The sequence below is a fragment of the Tachypleus tridentatus genome, chromosome 13 (assembly GCF_004210375.1).
Source record: "Tachypleus tridentatus isolate NWPU-2018 chromosome 13, ASM421037v1, whole genome shotgun sequence".
NCBI classification, from domain to species: Eukaryota; Metazoa; Arthropoda; class Merostomata; order Xiphosura; family Limulidae; genus Tachypleus; species Tachypleus tridentatus.
In genome coordinates, this window is record NC_134837.1 from 267,705,819 (window position 1) to 267,722,378 (window position 16,560).

The following is a 16,560-nucleotide window of genomic DNA, read 5'->3' on the forward strand; positions in this document are numbered from 1 at the left end:
ATATATATCTAACTGTACACATAAGGTGTATATAAATCTAACTGTGTACATGACGTATATATATATATATATATATAACTGTAAACATAACATATACATACATATATATACATATATAACTGTATGCATTTTAAAGTTGCATTACTTAAATCATTATTCTAGCCAAAATATCTGCAATGGTATAACGGCACCACAATTTACATATGACTAGAGGTATGAGTTATACAATTACAAGATCAAATCAATACAAGTGCACCATATACCTATAGGTAAACATTACATATGCACAATGACAAATTGTTTACCTTTAACCTACTGATTTCACAAAAACACCTATTATGCAGGGCTAACTGCTCAAACATTTCAATTAATGAATTATTATTTTTACATTTCTTTCCAAAGTAGAAAAAAAGTAACAACTAAACCATTTTACAAGGACAAAGAACACAATTAAACAAGTCTAACAACTAAACTACTTTAGGAGGATAAAGGACACAATTAAACAAGTCTAACAACTAAACCACTTTAGGAGGACAAAGAACACAAATAAGTCTAACGACAAAACCACTTTAGGAGGACAAAGAACACAATTAAATAAGTCTAACAACTAAACTACTTTAGGAGGACAAAGAACATAAGTCTGACAACAAAACCACTTTAGGAGGACACAGAACACAATTAAATAAGCCTGACAACAAAGCCACTTTAGGAGGACAAAGAACACAAATAAGTCTGACAACAAAGCCACTTTAGGAGGACAAAGAACACAAATAAGTCTGACAACTAAACCACTTTAGGAGGACAAAGAACACAAATAAGTCTGACAACTAAACCACTTTAGGAGGACAAAGAACACAATTAAATAAGTCTGACAACTAAACCACTTTAGGAGGACCAAGAACACAATTAAAGAAGTCTCACAACTAAACTTTAGGAGGACAAAGAACACAATTAAATAAGTCTGACAACTAAACCACTTTAGGAGGACAAAGAACAATTAAATAAGTCTAACAACTAAACCACTTTAGGAGGACAAAGAACAATTAAATAAGTCTAACAACTAAACCACTTTAGGAGGACAAAGAACACAAAGACATCTTAAAACTAAACCGCTTTAGGAGGACAAAGAACACAAAGACGTCTTAAAACTAAACCGCTTTAGGAGGACAAAGAACACAAAGACGTCTTAAAACTAAACCACTTTAGGAGGACAAAATACGAAAGAAAAAAGTAAAAGGGGAATGTAAACAAAAAGTGAAAGGGATAAATACAGAGAAATGTTTGCAAAGTCTAAAACCATTACAGACTACACTCATGAGTCCTCCTGCTACGGAATAAATCATGATATATGACAGTCGTCTGCATATAACTCAAGATGAAATATACAATCTAAACAAAATACGTCAGACGAAAGGGATGAATAACTAAATGTTTCAGTATAACGAAAACTTTAAAAGTATAGAATATTTACAGATTAAAAATTAATTACATAATTCACTTGGAAAATCATTCAACTGAGAATATGTGAAACCTACCTTTTTCAACTGAGAATATGTGAAACCTACCTTTTTCAAAAGCCAACCGTACTGCTTCTATCTCATCACTAAATCCAGAGACTCTGTATAAGCCTTCTGCATCTAACCCTTAATGAAAACAAGAACCAACAAACAATATTAAGAGAGTATTCGAAAGATATAAATGAATCATTCAATTTAGATACTTTAAGAAATACCGGTGTAACTCAGTCGAGCATTAATTATTACACATTTCTGAAAACTTTACAATCAGTTCAAAAGAAAAAACAAATACAAAATGTAGAACATAATTCATCTGGGTTCCTATTGAAACTGAACTTAAGGAGTATTACTTGAACTGTTTGGAAATGGAAGAATATCAAGATGGTTCCAGTTACAACAACTAAATGTTCATATTATGCATACCTACCCAAGTTAAACAGTTTTGGTATCAACTTAGAATCTAGTGCCATGAACTAGAAAATCAAACTTATCATGTCAAATCCTCTTTTTCATAACTTGCCAATAGTTCTCTCTGACATTGAATATTATATCATTTATAACCAGCAGAAAGCCAAGGTTTCAATCTATGAAATAACATGTCGTGTTACATTGTTTTCATTTATAACCAGTAGAAAGTCAAGGTTTCAATCTATGAAATAACATGTCGTGTTACATTGTTTTCATTTATAACCAGTAGAAAGTCAAGGTTTCAATCTATGAAATAACATGTCGTGTTACATTGTTTTCATTTATAACCAGTAGAAAGTCAAGGTTGCAATATATGAAATAACATGTCGTGTTACATTGTTTTCATTTATAACCAGCAGAAAGCCAAGGTTGCAATATATGAAATAACATGTCGTGTTACATTGTTTTCATTTATAACCAGCAGAAAGCCAAGGTTTCAATCTATGAAATAACATGTCGTGTACATTGTTTTCATTTATAACCAGCAGAAAGCCAAGGTTTCAATCTATGAAATAACATACCATGTTACATTGTTTTCATTTATAACCAGCAGAAAGCCAAGGTTTCAATCTATGAAATAACATACCATGTTACATTGTTTTCATTTATAACCAGTAGAAAGCCAAGGTTTCAATCTATGAAATAACATACCATGTTACATTGTTTTCATTTATAACCAGTAGAAAGCCAAGGTTTCAATCTAAGAAATAACATACCATGTTACATTGTTTTCATTTATAACCAGTAGAAAGCCAAGGTTTCAATCTGTGAAATAACATACCATGTTACATTGTTTTCATTTATAACCAGCAGAAAGTCAAGGTTTCAATCTATGAAATAACATACCATGTTACATTGTTTTCATTTATAACCAGCAGAAAGCCAAGGTTTCAATCTATGAAATAACATACCATGTTACATAGTTTTCATTTATAACCAGTAGAAAGCCAAGGTTTCAATCTATGAAATAACATACCATGTTACATAGTTTTCATTTATAACCAGTAGAAAGCCAAGGTTTCAATCTATGAAATAACATACCATGTTACATTGTTTTCATTTATAACCAGTAGAAAGCCAAGGTTTCAATCTATGAAATAACATACCATGTTACATTGTTTTCATTAATAACCAGTAGAAAGCCAAGGTTTCAATCTATGAAATCACATACCATGTTACATTGTTTTCATTTATAACCAGTAGAAAGCCAAGGTTTCAATATATGAAATAACATACCATGTTACATTGTTTTCATTTATAACCAGCAGAAAGTCAAGGTTTCAATATATGAAATAACATACCATGTTACATTGTTTTCATTTATAACCAGCACAAAGTCAAGGTTTCAATCTATGAAATAACATACCATGTTACATTGTTTTCATTTATAACCAGCAGAAAGCCAAGGTTTCAATCTATGAAATAACATACCATGTTACATTGTTTTCATTTATAACCAGTAGAAAGCCAAGGTTTCAATCTATGAAATAACATACCATGTTACATTGTTTTCATTTATAACCAGCAGAAAGCCAAGGTTTCAATCTATGAAATACCATACCATGTACATTGTTTTCATTTATAACCAGCAGAAAGCCAAGGTTTCAATCTATGAAATAACATACCATGTTACATTGTTTTCATTTATAACCAGCAGAAAGCCAAGGTTTCAATCTATGAAATAACATACCATGTTACATTGTTTTCATTTATAACCAGCAGAAAGTCAAGGTTTCAATCTATGAAATAACATACCATGTTACATTGTTTTCATTTATAACCAGCAGAAAGCCAAGGTTTCAATCTATGAAATAACATACCATGTTACATTGTTTTCATTTATAACCAGCAGAAAGCCAAGGTTTCAATCTATGAAATAACATACCATGTTACATTGTTTTCATTTATAACCAGCAGAAAGCCAAGGTTTCAATCTATGAAATAACATACCATGTACATTGTTTTCATTTATAACCAGCAGAAAGCCAAGGTTTCAATCTATGAAATAACATACCATGTTACATTGTTTTCATTTATAACCAGCAGAAAGTCAAGGTTTCAATATATGAAATAACATACCATGTTACATTGTTTTCATTTATAACCAGCACAAAGTCAAGGTTTCAATCTATGAAATAACATACCATGTTACATTGTTTTCATTTATAACCAGCAGAAAGCCAAGGTTTCAATCTATGAAATAACATACCATGTTACATTGTTTTCATTTATAACCAGTAGAAAGCCAAGGTTTCAATCTATGAAATAACATACCATGTTACATTGTTTTCATTTATAACCAGCAGAAAGCCAAGGTTTCAATCTATGAAATAACATACCATGTACATTGTTTTCATTTATAACCAGCAGAAAGCCAAGGTTTCAATCTATGAAATAACATACCATGTTACATTGTTTTCATTTATAACCAGCAGAAAGCCAAGGTTTCAATCTATGAAATAACATACCATGTTACATTGTTTTCATTTATAACCAGCAGAAAGTCAAGGTTTCAATCTATGAAATAACATACCATGTTACATTGTTTTCATTTATAACCAGCAGAAAGCCAAGGTTTCAATCTATGAAATAACATACCATGTTACATTGTTTTCATTTATAACCAGCAGAAAGCCAAGGTTTCAATCTATGAAATAACATACCATGTTACATTGTTTTCATTTATAACCAGCAGAAAGCCAAGGTTTCAATCTATGAAATAACATACCATGTACATTGTTTTCATTTATAACCAGCAGAAAGCCAAGGTTTCAATCTATGAAATAACATACCATGTTACATTGTTTTCATTTATAACCAGCAGAAAGCCAAGGTTTCAATCTATGAAATAACATACCATGTTACATTGTTTTCATTTATAACCAGTAGAAAGCCAAGGTTTCAATCTATGAAATAACATACCATGTTACATTGTTTTCATTTATAACCAGCAGAAAGCCAAGGTTTCAATCTATGAAATAACATACCATGTTACATTGTTTTCATTTATAACCAGTAGAAAGCCAAGGTTTCAATCTATGAAATAACATACCATGTTACATTGTTTTCATTTATAACCAGTAGAAAGCCAAGGTTTCAATCTGTGAAATAACATACCATGTTACATTGTTTTCATTTATAACCAGTAGAAAGTCAAAGTTTCAATCTATAAAATAACATACCATGTTACATTGTTTTCATTTATAACCAGTAGAAAGTCAAAGTTTCAATCTATAAAATAACATACCATGTTACATTGTTTTCATTTATAACCAGTAGAAAGTCAAAGTTTCAATCTATAAAATAACATACCATGTTACATTGTTTTCATTTATAACCAGTAGAAAGCTAAGGTTTCAATATATGAAATAACATACCATGTTACATTGTTTTCATTTATAACCAGCAGAAAGTCAAAGTTTCAATCTATGAAATAACATACCATGGTACATTGTTTTCATTTATAACCAGTAGAAAGTCAAAGTTTCAATCTATGAAATAACATACCATGGTACATTGTTTTCATTTATAACCAGTAGAAAGTCAAAGTTTCAATCTATGAAATAACATACCATGTTACATTGTTTTCATTTATAACCAGTAGAAAGCCAAGGTTTCAATCTATGAAATAACATACCATGTTACATTGTTTTCATTTATAACCAGTAGAAAGCTAAGGTTTCAATCTATGAAATAACATACCATGTTACATTGTTGTCTTTGCAGAAAATTGTCTCTTTTGCTTCTAGTTCAAATTTATTCCCTTGTGAAGTACACTGATGAGTTTAGCTAAACTTTTAATGGCTTTTGTAATGCAGTTAGAAAACCAGAAAGTTCTGATAATTCTCAGAATTTGTCTGCTTTTTGCATTTTCAATTTTTATCCAATGAAAACAAAATAATAATTTTACTTTAAAAATCTGGTTTCTTTGTTGTTAGGACCTTTTAGGTAGAGAATCAGTTTTGACTCAGGTCATTTTACATCTTTCTTGTTGTTGGTCCAGTCCTTGACCATTTTTTCAGATATTAAAACATCCTACTTGTTGTTTTATCATTTCTTTACATATTAAAACATTCTATTTGTTGTTTTATCATTTCTTTACGTATTAAAACATTCTATTTGTTGTTTTAAAATTTCTTTACGCATTAAAACATCCTACTTGTTGTTTTATCATTTCTTTACGCATTAAAACATCCTACTTGTTGTTTTATCATTTCTTTACGTATTAAAACATCCTACTTGTTGTTTTATCATTTCTTTACTTATTAAAACATCCTACTTGTTGTTTTATCATTTCTTTACGTATTAAAACATCCTACTTGTTGTTTTATCATTTCTTTACGATATTAAAACATCCTACTTGTTGTTTTATCATTTCTTTTCGTGATTAAAACATCCTACTTGTTGTTTTATCATTTCTTTACGTATTAAAACATCCTACTTGTTGTTTTATCATTTCTTTACGTATTAAAACATCCTACTTGTTGTTTTATCATTTCTTTACGTATTAAAACATCCTACTTGTTGTTTTATCATTTCTTTACGTATTAAAACATCCTACTTGTTGTTTTATCATTTCTTTACGTATTAAAACATCCTACTTGTTGTTTTATCATTTCTTTACATATTAAAACATCCTACTTGTTGTTTTAAAATTTCTTTACATATTAAAACATCCTACTTGTTGTTTTATCATTTCTTTACATATTAAAACATCCTACTTGTTGTTTTAAAATTTCTTTACATATTAAAACATCCTACTTGTTGTTTTAAAATTTCTTTACATATTAAAACATCCTACTTGTTGTTTTAAAATTTCTTTACATATTAAAACATCCTACTTGTTGTTTTAAAATTTCTTTACATATTAAAACATCCTACTTGTTGTTTTAAAATTTCTTTACATATTAAAACATCCTACTTGTTGTTTTATCATTTATTTACGTATTAAAACGTTCTACTTGTTTTATCATTTATAAAATTAAGTTTAGTGTATTAGCGAGGCTTTTATTCCAATTTTGCTTGTATACATGGGAAATAAAATAATTAAATTAAAGATTAAATGTAAATCACTAAAACACTGTGACATGCACAAAAAAAGATGCTTATAGAAAAGAAGTAGCTAGGTCGCAATGTAAAGTAACTAAGTACATGTGTGTGAGTAACACAGCCTAGTACCAATGTAAAGTAACCAAGTACATGTGTGTGAGTAACACAGCCAAGTACCAATGTAAAGTAACCAAGTACATGTGTGTGAGTAACACAGCCTAGTACCAATGTAAAGTAACCAAGTACATGTGTGTGAGTAACACAGCCTAGTACCAATGTAAAGTAACCAAGTACATGTGTGTGAGTAACACAGCCAAGTACCAATGTAAAGTATAACCAAGTACATGTGTGTGAGTAACACAGCCTAGTACCAATGTAAAGTATAACCAAGTACATGTGTGTGAGTAACACAGCCTAGTACCAATGTAAAGTATAACCAAATTACATGTGTGTGAGTAACACAGCCTAGTACCAATGTAAAGTATAACCAAGTACATGTGTGTGAGTAACACAGCCTAGTACCAATGTAAAGTATAACCAAGTACATGTGTGTGAGTAACACAGCCTAGTACCAATGTAAGGTATAACCAAGTACATGTGTGTGAGTAACACAGCCTAGTACCAATGTAAAGTATAACCAAGTACGTATGTGTGGAGTAACACAGCCTAATACCAATGTAAAGTATAACCAAGTACGTGTGTGTGAGTGAGTTACACAGCCTAGTACCAATGTAAAGTATAACCAAGTACATGTGTGTGAGTAACACAGCCTAGTACCAATGTAAAGTATAACCAAGTACATGTGTGTGAGTAACACAGCCTAGTACCAATGTAAAGTATAACCAAGTACATGTGTGTGAGTAACACAGCCTAGTACCAATGTAAAGTATAACCAAGTACATGTGTGTGAGTAACACAGCCTAGTACCAATGTAAAGTAACTAAGTACATGTGTGTGAGTAACACAGCCTAGTACCAATGTAAAGTATAACCAAGTACATGTGTGTGAGTAACACAGCCTAGTACCAATGTAAAGTATAACCAAGTACGTATTGTGTGAGTAACACAGCCTAGTACCAATGTAAAGTATAACCAAGTACACGTGTGTGAGTAACACAGCCTAGTACCAATGTAAAGTAACCAAGTACATGTGTGTGGGTAACACAGCCTAGTACCAATGTAAAGTAACCAAGTACATGTGTGTGAGTAACACAGCCTAGTACCAATGTAAAGTATAACCAAGTACATGTGTGTGAGTAACACAGCCTAGTACCAATGTAAAGTATAACCAAGTACATGTGTGTGAGTAACACAGCCTAGTACCAATGTAAAGTATAACCAAGTACATGTGTGTGAGTAACACAGCCTAGTACCAATGTAAAGTAGACATGCAGAATCATTATGTTTACTTTACCTCTGTTTTCTATTTCTTTAACACACATATCAACTACAAATGGTCTTGGTGTATTGTGGGCCTTCACCAATGTTGTGAGATCTATGCCAAACACACGCTTCACGTACTTCAGGTCTGGAAGGCAGTCATTTGGAATGTTTTCTGAACACTTTCGGTGAGCACTAAACCCGCAATCTGGAGAAAAATGTTAACATACATCTGGGACCTTGTCACATCAAGTAAAACTATGTGACCATTATTATACATGTTTAGTTTACATGCAGAAAATAAAATGTGAAGAAATAGATAACAAGACATTTTTAATTCTCTGATATCAAAAATTCTCACTACGATATAAACATCTGTAAATGTGCTAGTTTCTATAAGCTAACAGAATCAAACAATAATATAGGCAATGCTGATGGATATTCAGCAAAATTAAACAATACTTCTCATACATTTGTTTTAAAATATGTTTCTATTGAGGATTTCAAATTTCTTTGCTAAAATAGCAATTTTTCAAAAAATTTATAATCTTAAGAATAATAACAATGTCAAGTCTAAATACGCAGCAGAAAATATTTCGAGCAGACTGTTATTCAAACCAGACATCTAGTGTCCTCTTACAATCTACCTTAGATAATACTTTAAGACTTTAATACCAGCAAGTCTAAATTTTAAAAATTTAAATAAGATAAAATACATTTATTAGAGTTTATGAAGAGAAACCTCTCTATGTCTTTAAAGTAGATTCAACAGTCCTAAACATATGTGCATTTTAAATAATAGTACAAACTGAACTGGAAATACATAATTGTTAAATATTCTATGAAGTAATTTTGTCTTCACATTACATACAACTAAACCTTCATATTTTATTGTCTGATCTAACATTAACATTCAGTAGAAAGAGGAAACAATTCTTGTTATTTACATATGAATCTGAAGAAATTAAAATAGTCCTATCAGATCTGATTTAGTCATGAAGTAAAAATACAGTATTAATTACTTAGGATAACTGTAGAAAACTGAAGAAATTAAGTAGTTCTATCAGATCTGGTGTAGTCATGAAGTAATAATACAGTTTTAATTACTTATGATAACTGTAGAAATATGATTAAATAGTCCCATCAGATATGATTTAGTCATGAAGTAATAATACAGTTTTAATTACTTATGATAACTGTAGAAATATGAAGGAATTATATAGTCCTATCCGATCTGGTGTAGTCATGAAGTAAAAATACAGTTTTAACTACATATAATAACTAGAAATATGAAGAAATTAAATAGACCTATCAGATCCGATTTAGTCATGAATTAATAATACAGTTTTAATTACCTATGATAACTAGAAATATAAAGAACTTATATAGTCCTATCAGATCTGGTGTAGTCATGAAGTGAAAATACAGTTTTAATTACATATAACTGTAGAAATATGAAAAAATTAAATAGTCCCATCAGATCTGATTTAGTCATGAAGCAATAATACAGTTTTAATTACTTATAACTGTAGAAATATGAAGAAATTAAATAGTCCCATCAGATATGATTTAGTCATGAAGTAATAATACAGTTTCAATTACTTATGATAACTGTAGAAATATGAAGGAATTATATAGTCCTATTAGATCTGGTGTAGTCATGAAGTAAAAATACAGTTTTAACTACATATGATAACTGTAGAAATATGAAAGAATTATATAGTCCTATCAGATCTGGTGTAGTAATGAAGTAAAAATACAGTTTTAACTACATATGATAACTGTAGAAATATGAAGAAATTAAAGTCCTATCAGATTTGATTTAGTCATGAAGTAATAATACAGTTTTAATTACTTATGATAACTAGAAATATAAAGAAATTATATAGTCCTATCAGATCTGGTGTTGTCATGAAGTGAAAATACAGTTTTAATTACATATGATAACTGTAGAAATATGAAGAAATTAAAGTCCTATTAGATCTGGTGTAGTCATGAAGTAAAAATACAGTTTTAACTACATATGATAACTGTAGAAATATGAAGAAATTAAATAGACCTATCAGATCCGATTTAGTCATGAATTAATAATACAGTTTTAATTACTTATGATAACTAGAAATATAAAGAAATTATATAGTCCTATCAGATCTGGTGTACTCATGAAGTGAAAATACAGTTTTAATTACATATGATAACTGTAGAAATATGAAGAAATTAAAGTCCTATTAGATCTGGTGTAGTCATAAAGTAAAAATACAGTTTTAACTACATATGATAACTGTAGAAATATGAAGAAATTAAATAGACCTATATGATCCGATTTAGTCATGAATTAATAATACAGTTTTAATTACTTATGATAACTAGAAATATAAAGAAATTATATAGTCCTATCAGATCTGGTGTAGTCATGAAGTGAAAATACAGTTTTAATTACATATGATAACTGTAGAAATATGAAGAAATTAAAGTCCTATCAGATCTGATTTAGTCATGAAGTAATAATACAGTTTTAATTGCTTATGATAATTTATCAAATATTAACTTATATTTTGAATTCAGTCCCTTCCCTTACCTTCACATTTCAAACCTTGTGCAATAATACCCCACATGAAGTTGCCACATAAATCACACCACGGAAATCCTTTAAAGTTGTGGGTCTGGAACAAACAAGTACAATTATTCTAAACAGTACCAAACAACAATAAAAGCAAGACATAGTAAAGTTAATGGTTATTACAAATGAAAGTTCCAGTGTAAACTTAAGAATCCATTAATAATTAATAAATTCCTTTAGTTAACTGGTAGAAAATGATCACATTTTATCAGTTGACAAGTCAACACCCAAATATTCATTTAAAATGAAGTCTAATGATTGTCAAGTTTTAATACAGAGTTAACATAAAAGTAAAAATAGAACAGAAAAGTAAACAAATTAATTTGTTTTAAATAACCATAAAAAATTAGTTGTAACACTTCAGAATCCATCTTTTTATCACTTACTATTTGACTATAGGGATTAATGTATTTTAACCAGTACATATCCATAAAAATAACCCATAGCATAGTCATACAATAGTTTTTGATAGTGTACACATTTCTTCATTAAATTTCAAAGATTACCATAAATGTCATGAGGTTTTTATAAACAAAATAACAGGTTTCTCAATTAAGTATTTTTAAATTTAATATTTCCTTATGAATCTTTTCTTTCAGGATGTTGAAATATCAAACCTGCAAAGCAATTTTGATTTTAAGATTAAAATACTTTTCTTCATTTGAAACTGTCCAATTTAACTTGCATAATGTTTTTAACCTCGAGATGGTTATAGAATATTTGTTTAGAAAAACTTTTAAAACTATCTGTCATCTCCTCTAACTTAACTCTACACGTAGTTGGTTAACCTCACAGACTTTGTAACCAGCAATTATTTAAATTACCTACTCATTTTATAAAATTACTATAAACTGTAACAGGAAACCTAAATAATATTTGTGGATAACTTATATCTTGTAAAAGTACATATGTAATTATATTTATTTTACTTTTACAATCACTCTCCGTGTGTCACCTTTATTTTACTTTAACAATCACTCTCAGTGTGTCACCTTTATTTTACTTTAACAATCACTCTCCGTGTGTTACCTTTATTGTACCTTAACAATCACTCTCCGTGTGTCACCTTTATGGTACCTTAACAATCACTCTTTGTGTGTCACCTTTATTTTACTTTAACAATCACTCTCCGTGTGTCACCTTTATTGTACCTTAACAATCACTCTCCGTGTGTCACCTTTATGGTACCTTAACAATCACTCTTTGTGTGTCACCTTTATTTTACTTTAACAATCACTCTCCGTTATGTCACCTTTATTGTACCTTAACAATCACTCTCCGTGTGTCACCTTTATGGTACCTTAACAATCACTCTTTGTGTGTCACCTTTATTTTACTTTAACAATCACTCTCCGTGTGTCACCTTTATTGTACCTTAACAATCACTCTTTGTGCGTCACCTTTATTTTACTTTAACAATCACTCTGTGTGTCACTTTTACTTTAACAATCAGTCTCATTGTCTCACCTTTATTTTAATTTAACAATCAGTCTTGTTGTGTCACCTTTAGTTTACTTTAACAATCAGTCTTGTTGTGTCACCTTTAGTTTACTTTAACAATCAGTCTTGTTGTGTCACCTTTAGTTTACTTTAACAATCAGTCTTGTTGTGTCACCTTTAGTTTACTTTAACAATCAGTCTCGTTGTGTCACCTTTAATTTACTTTAACAATCAGTCTCATTGTGTCACCTTTAGTTTACTTTAACAATCACTCTCAGTGTGTCACCTTTATTTTACTTTAATAACACTTAAGTACCGTTTTTCTTTATTATTATCAAAGCAAAACATCTTTAACACCTGACATTTCTGGTTGTATTGCACTAGAAATGAAACACACCTATAACGGTACATTACAAAATATACAAAATAACTTCCTGGACACCCATGTGACCTCCACAATGTCATCAATGCTACTGCTTATGATGTTACAAAATTGTTTTGTACTCATGTATCGTACGTGCTAAGCCTCAATCAATTTTGCACACAGAATATGTTAATAAAAAACAATTTCTAGGTTTTATATATACATTCTGAAATAACAATACCAAGACCACAAAATTCCACTTTAATTTATCAGGCTTTCTAACTAAGCTGTACATGGTACATCACCTTGATCATACCTCTTCAAATAATAGCTTTACCCAAATAAAGGCCAGTAGATTTATGTAGTTAGAAAAAATAGTGGTTTTAATCAGTTATGAACATGTAATGGGTAAAAGTAAAAATGTATTTTAAGATGAAGTTGGACAGCCCCAATGTCGTGAATTCACTAATATAATTATAGCAAATAGAAAACGTACAAGGTTCTTATTTTTATATTCTAGTTTGTTAATACTGGTAAATTTGGGTCTGTTCACATCCTTTGTTTTTAATTTTTGGTTTATTGATTCAAAGCAATTTGGCTATTTGCACCAATCAACCAGTATAATAATAAAAAGTAAAAAGAAATCAAGTTAAAAACAATGTCCAAATATCAGGTGAAAACTAAATAAATTTTAAAAAACCAGTGTCCCATAAAAGCTAAAAACATTATCAAAGTTGACAGTGGTACCACTGCCTATGATACCATCCAAGGTCAGGGGTAAACCCTCAAAAAAGACAATTAATATGGAGCTACTGCTCAAAGTCATAACTATGACACAAAAGTAAAATGTAAGCTATTGTTATTTGTGTGTCATAAAGGCCACACACTGGCAAATCAGTTCCATGTAAAGAACATGAGGAATACAAAAAACTGTGGCAACTCATAAGCTAGCCAAAGTAACCACTTTCACTTAATCCTCAGGGAATTTGGACAAATAACAACAGAAGATTTGGTTCGGAAAAGCTAGTTATGAACTTTCTCACCCCAAATCAACTGCCAATGAAAAGTGTGACACTCAAGACACAACCCTGATGGACTCCCAAGTTCCTGTGTGAAACACTGGGAGATGGTTCAACCCACACAACCTCTAAGAATGGATCTTCTGTAAATTTCTAAACCTCCATGTAGTGTCATAGGCCTTGTCCAGATCAAAGAAGACAGAAACAAGATTCTCACTTGAGGAAAGCTTTCCCAATCAGTTTCATGACTAATCAGTGACACACATTGGCTTTTATATAGATTAGCTGTTGATCCTCCGGGACTCTTTTATATATCACTGTAATACAATAAACGTGTAACATCCTTTCTGTTTAATTATTTAAACTTATATTTATCAAACATTAATCAAATTTCAATACCTTTCATCTGATAAACAGAATGGATATTAATACAAGCAGAATTAACTTACCTTAAAGTTATGTGGCTTTTCAAAACGATGAACATTAAGGCCAGCCATAACAGGACCATCATTCTATAAAACAAAGAGTAATAAATACTTTCATTACAAGACACAAAGAAACCACAACAGTTTCACATTCACACATCTTTCCTTAACCCTTCAGAGCACAACAAAACTTAGACACACTGTCATTATAGTATCTTACCTTCGTTTTGGGTCAGACAGTATGAAAAAATGAATGTCAAGAACAACAAATCAGTAAATAGTGTTTGAAAAATGTTCACAGAAGTACAAGTTTAATAAACTTGAAACAGTTGAAAATATGTATTTCTGTACCCAACTATGTTTTATCCACTGTGTTGTTACCAATTATGAGGGCTTAATACACAGTTTCAGCTATCCTGATACCCAAGAAACTTACAATACTTCCATCTTAAGACCAATCACATTCATTTCTGACTTAAGACTGTTACTTTTTCTTAATACAAAGTTTCAGCTATGCTGATATCCAAGAAACTTACAATACTTCCATCCTAAGACCTATCACATTCATTTGCTAACTTAAGACAAAGTTTCAGCTATCCTGATATCCAAGAAACTTACAATACTTCCATCTTAAAACCAATCACATTCATTTGCTGATTTAAGACTGTTACTTTTTCTTAATACAAAGTTTCAGCTATCCTGATATCAAGAAACAATACTTCCATCTTAAGACCTATCACATTCATTTGCTAACTTAAGACAAAGTTTCAGCTTTCCTGATATCCAAGAAACTTACAATACTTCAATCTTAAGACCTATCACATTCATTTGCTGACTTAAGACTGTTACTTTTTCTTAATACAAAGTTTCAGCTATCCTGATATCCAAAACTTACAATACTTCCATCCTAAGACCTATCACATTCATTTGCTAACTTAAGACAATGTTTCAGCTTTCTTGATATCCAAGAAACTTACAATACTTCCATCTTAAGACCTATCACATTCAGTTGCTAACTTAAGACAAAGTTTCAGCTATCCTGATATCCAAGAAACTTACAATACTTCCATCTTAAGACCTATCACATTCATTTGCTAACTTAAGACAAAGTTTCAGCTATCCTGATATCCAAGAAACTTACAATACTTCCATCCTAAGACCTATCACATTCATTTGCTAACTTAATACAAAGTTTCAGCTATCCTGATATCCAAGAAACTTACAATACTTCCATCTTAAGACCAATCACATTCATTTGCTGACTTAAGACTGTTACTTTTTCTTAATACAAAGTTTCAGCTATCCTGATATCCAAGAAACAATACTTCCATCTTCAGACCTATCACATTCATTTGCTGACTTAAGACTGTTACTTTTTCTTAATACACAGTTTCAGCTATCCTGATATCCAAGAAACTTACAATACTTCCATCTTCAGACCTATCACATTCATTTGCTGACTTAAGACTGTTACTTTTGCTTCCTTGGTTCGACATACTTCGTCTCTTCACAACTCTCATGTTCTGAAGCTTCCTCTTGTAAGAATTCAACGTCATATATGGACTCTGCTCGTATCTTGACTGAACACACATCTTTGCAATGTATTCTCCTGCATTGGCTTCCAGGTAGAGAGTGATCAAACCATCAGTGACCAGATCCTGAACTGTATGAAACTTCTTCTCTCCTACATAGTGTTTTCCATCATAATACAGACGGTAGTTCTTGGTCATTCCTCCAAACCTAGTTAAAAGAAAACTTCAAGCTAATATCAACTAAACCATCACTTTTTAAATTATGTGTGATAATACTGACATATTTCTACAATGCCCAAAGAATAGCATTTACAACCACAAATTTTTCAGCCTGTAAAAAATATAAGTTGAGCATTAGGTCTGCTCATGCTCAAAATGCCATGTGTTTATCAACCTTTAAACAATTTTACTCCATAATGCCTTCTGTTTATACCTGTTTTCACACAAAAAAATGTGAATATAAACATAATTTATACTTAGCAGTAAATTAAGCTTTTTGTCTAACAAAAGAGGTGTAAAAAACACAGAACCAGAAACTTTTAACATGGATTATCACATCTGCTAACCTTCTCATGAACATGGAAACCAGGCAGAAAAAACAAATGAAATACACAACCTCACTGACAATGATCACAGAGGTTCGACAGATGTTGAAAATCATCTTTACATGTTCTTCACCTCTTTGTATTGTTTACTGTTCTGCATCTTCTAAATAACAACATGGAGACCATCTGACTGGTAATGTAT

The 16,560-nt window shown here is 30.6% G+C and overlaps 2 protein-coding genes across 2 annotated transcripts in view; both read right to left on the reverse strand.

The window, feature by feature from the left end:
* LOC143237669 (uncharacterized) overlaps nucleotides 1–16,560 on the reverse strand; it is a 237,718-nt gene that overhangs the window by 188,896 nt on the left and 32,262 nt on the right. The gene's annotated exons all lie outside the window — the stretch shown is intronic.
* Nucleotides 1–16,560, reverse strand: part of LOC143240870 (N-chimaerin-like) — a 34,107-nt gene that overhangs the window by 12,733 nt on the left and 4,814 nt on the right. Inside the window, exons 3-7 of the mRNA XM_076484075.1 lie at nucleotides 15,703–16,021; nucleotides 14,306–14,368; nucleotides 10,992–11,076; nucleotides 8,448–8,621; nucleotides 1,566–1,643 (exon numbers count right to left, since the gene is read on the reverse strand). Of these exons, the coding sequence (XP_076340190.1) occupies nucleotides 1,566–1,643; nucleotides 8,448–8,621; nucleotides 10,992–11,076; nucleotides 14,306–14,368; nucleotides 15,703–16,011 (709 nt within the window). The 5' untranslated portion in view covers nucleotides 16,012–16,021. The remainder of the gene's footprint in view (nucleotides 1–1,565; nucleotides 1,644–8,447; nucleotides 8,622–10,991; nucleotides 11,077–14,305; nucleotides 14,369–15,702; nucleotides 16,022–16,560) is intronic.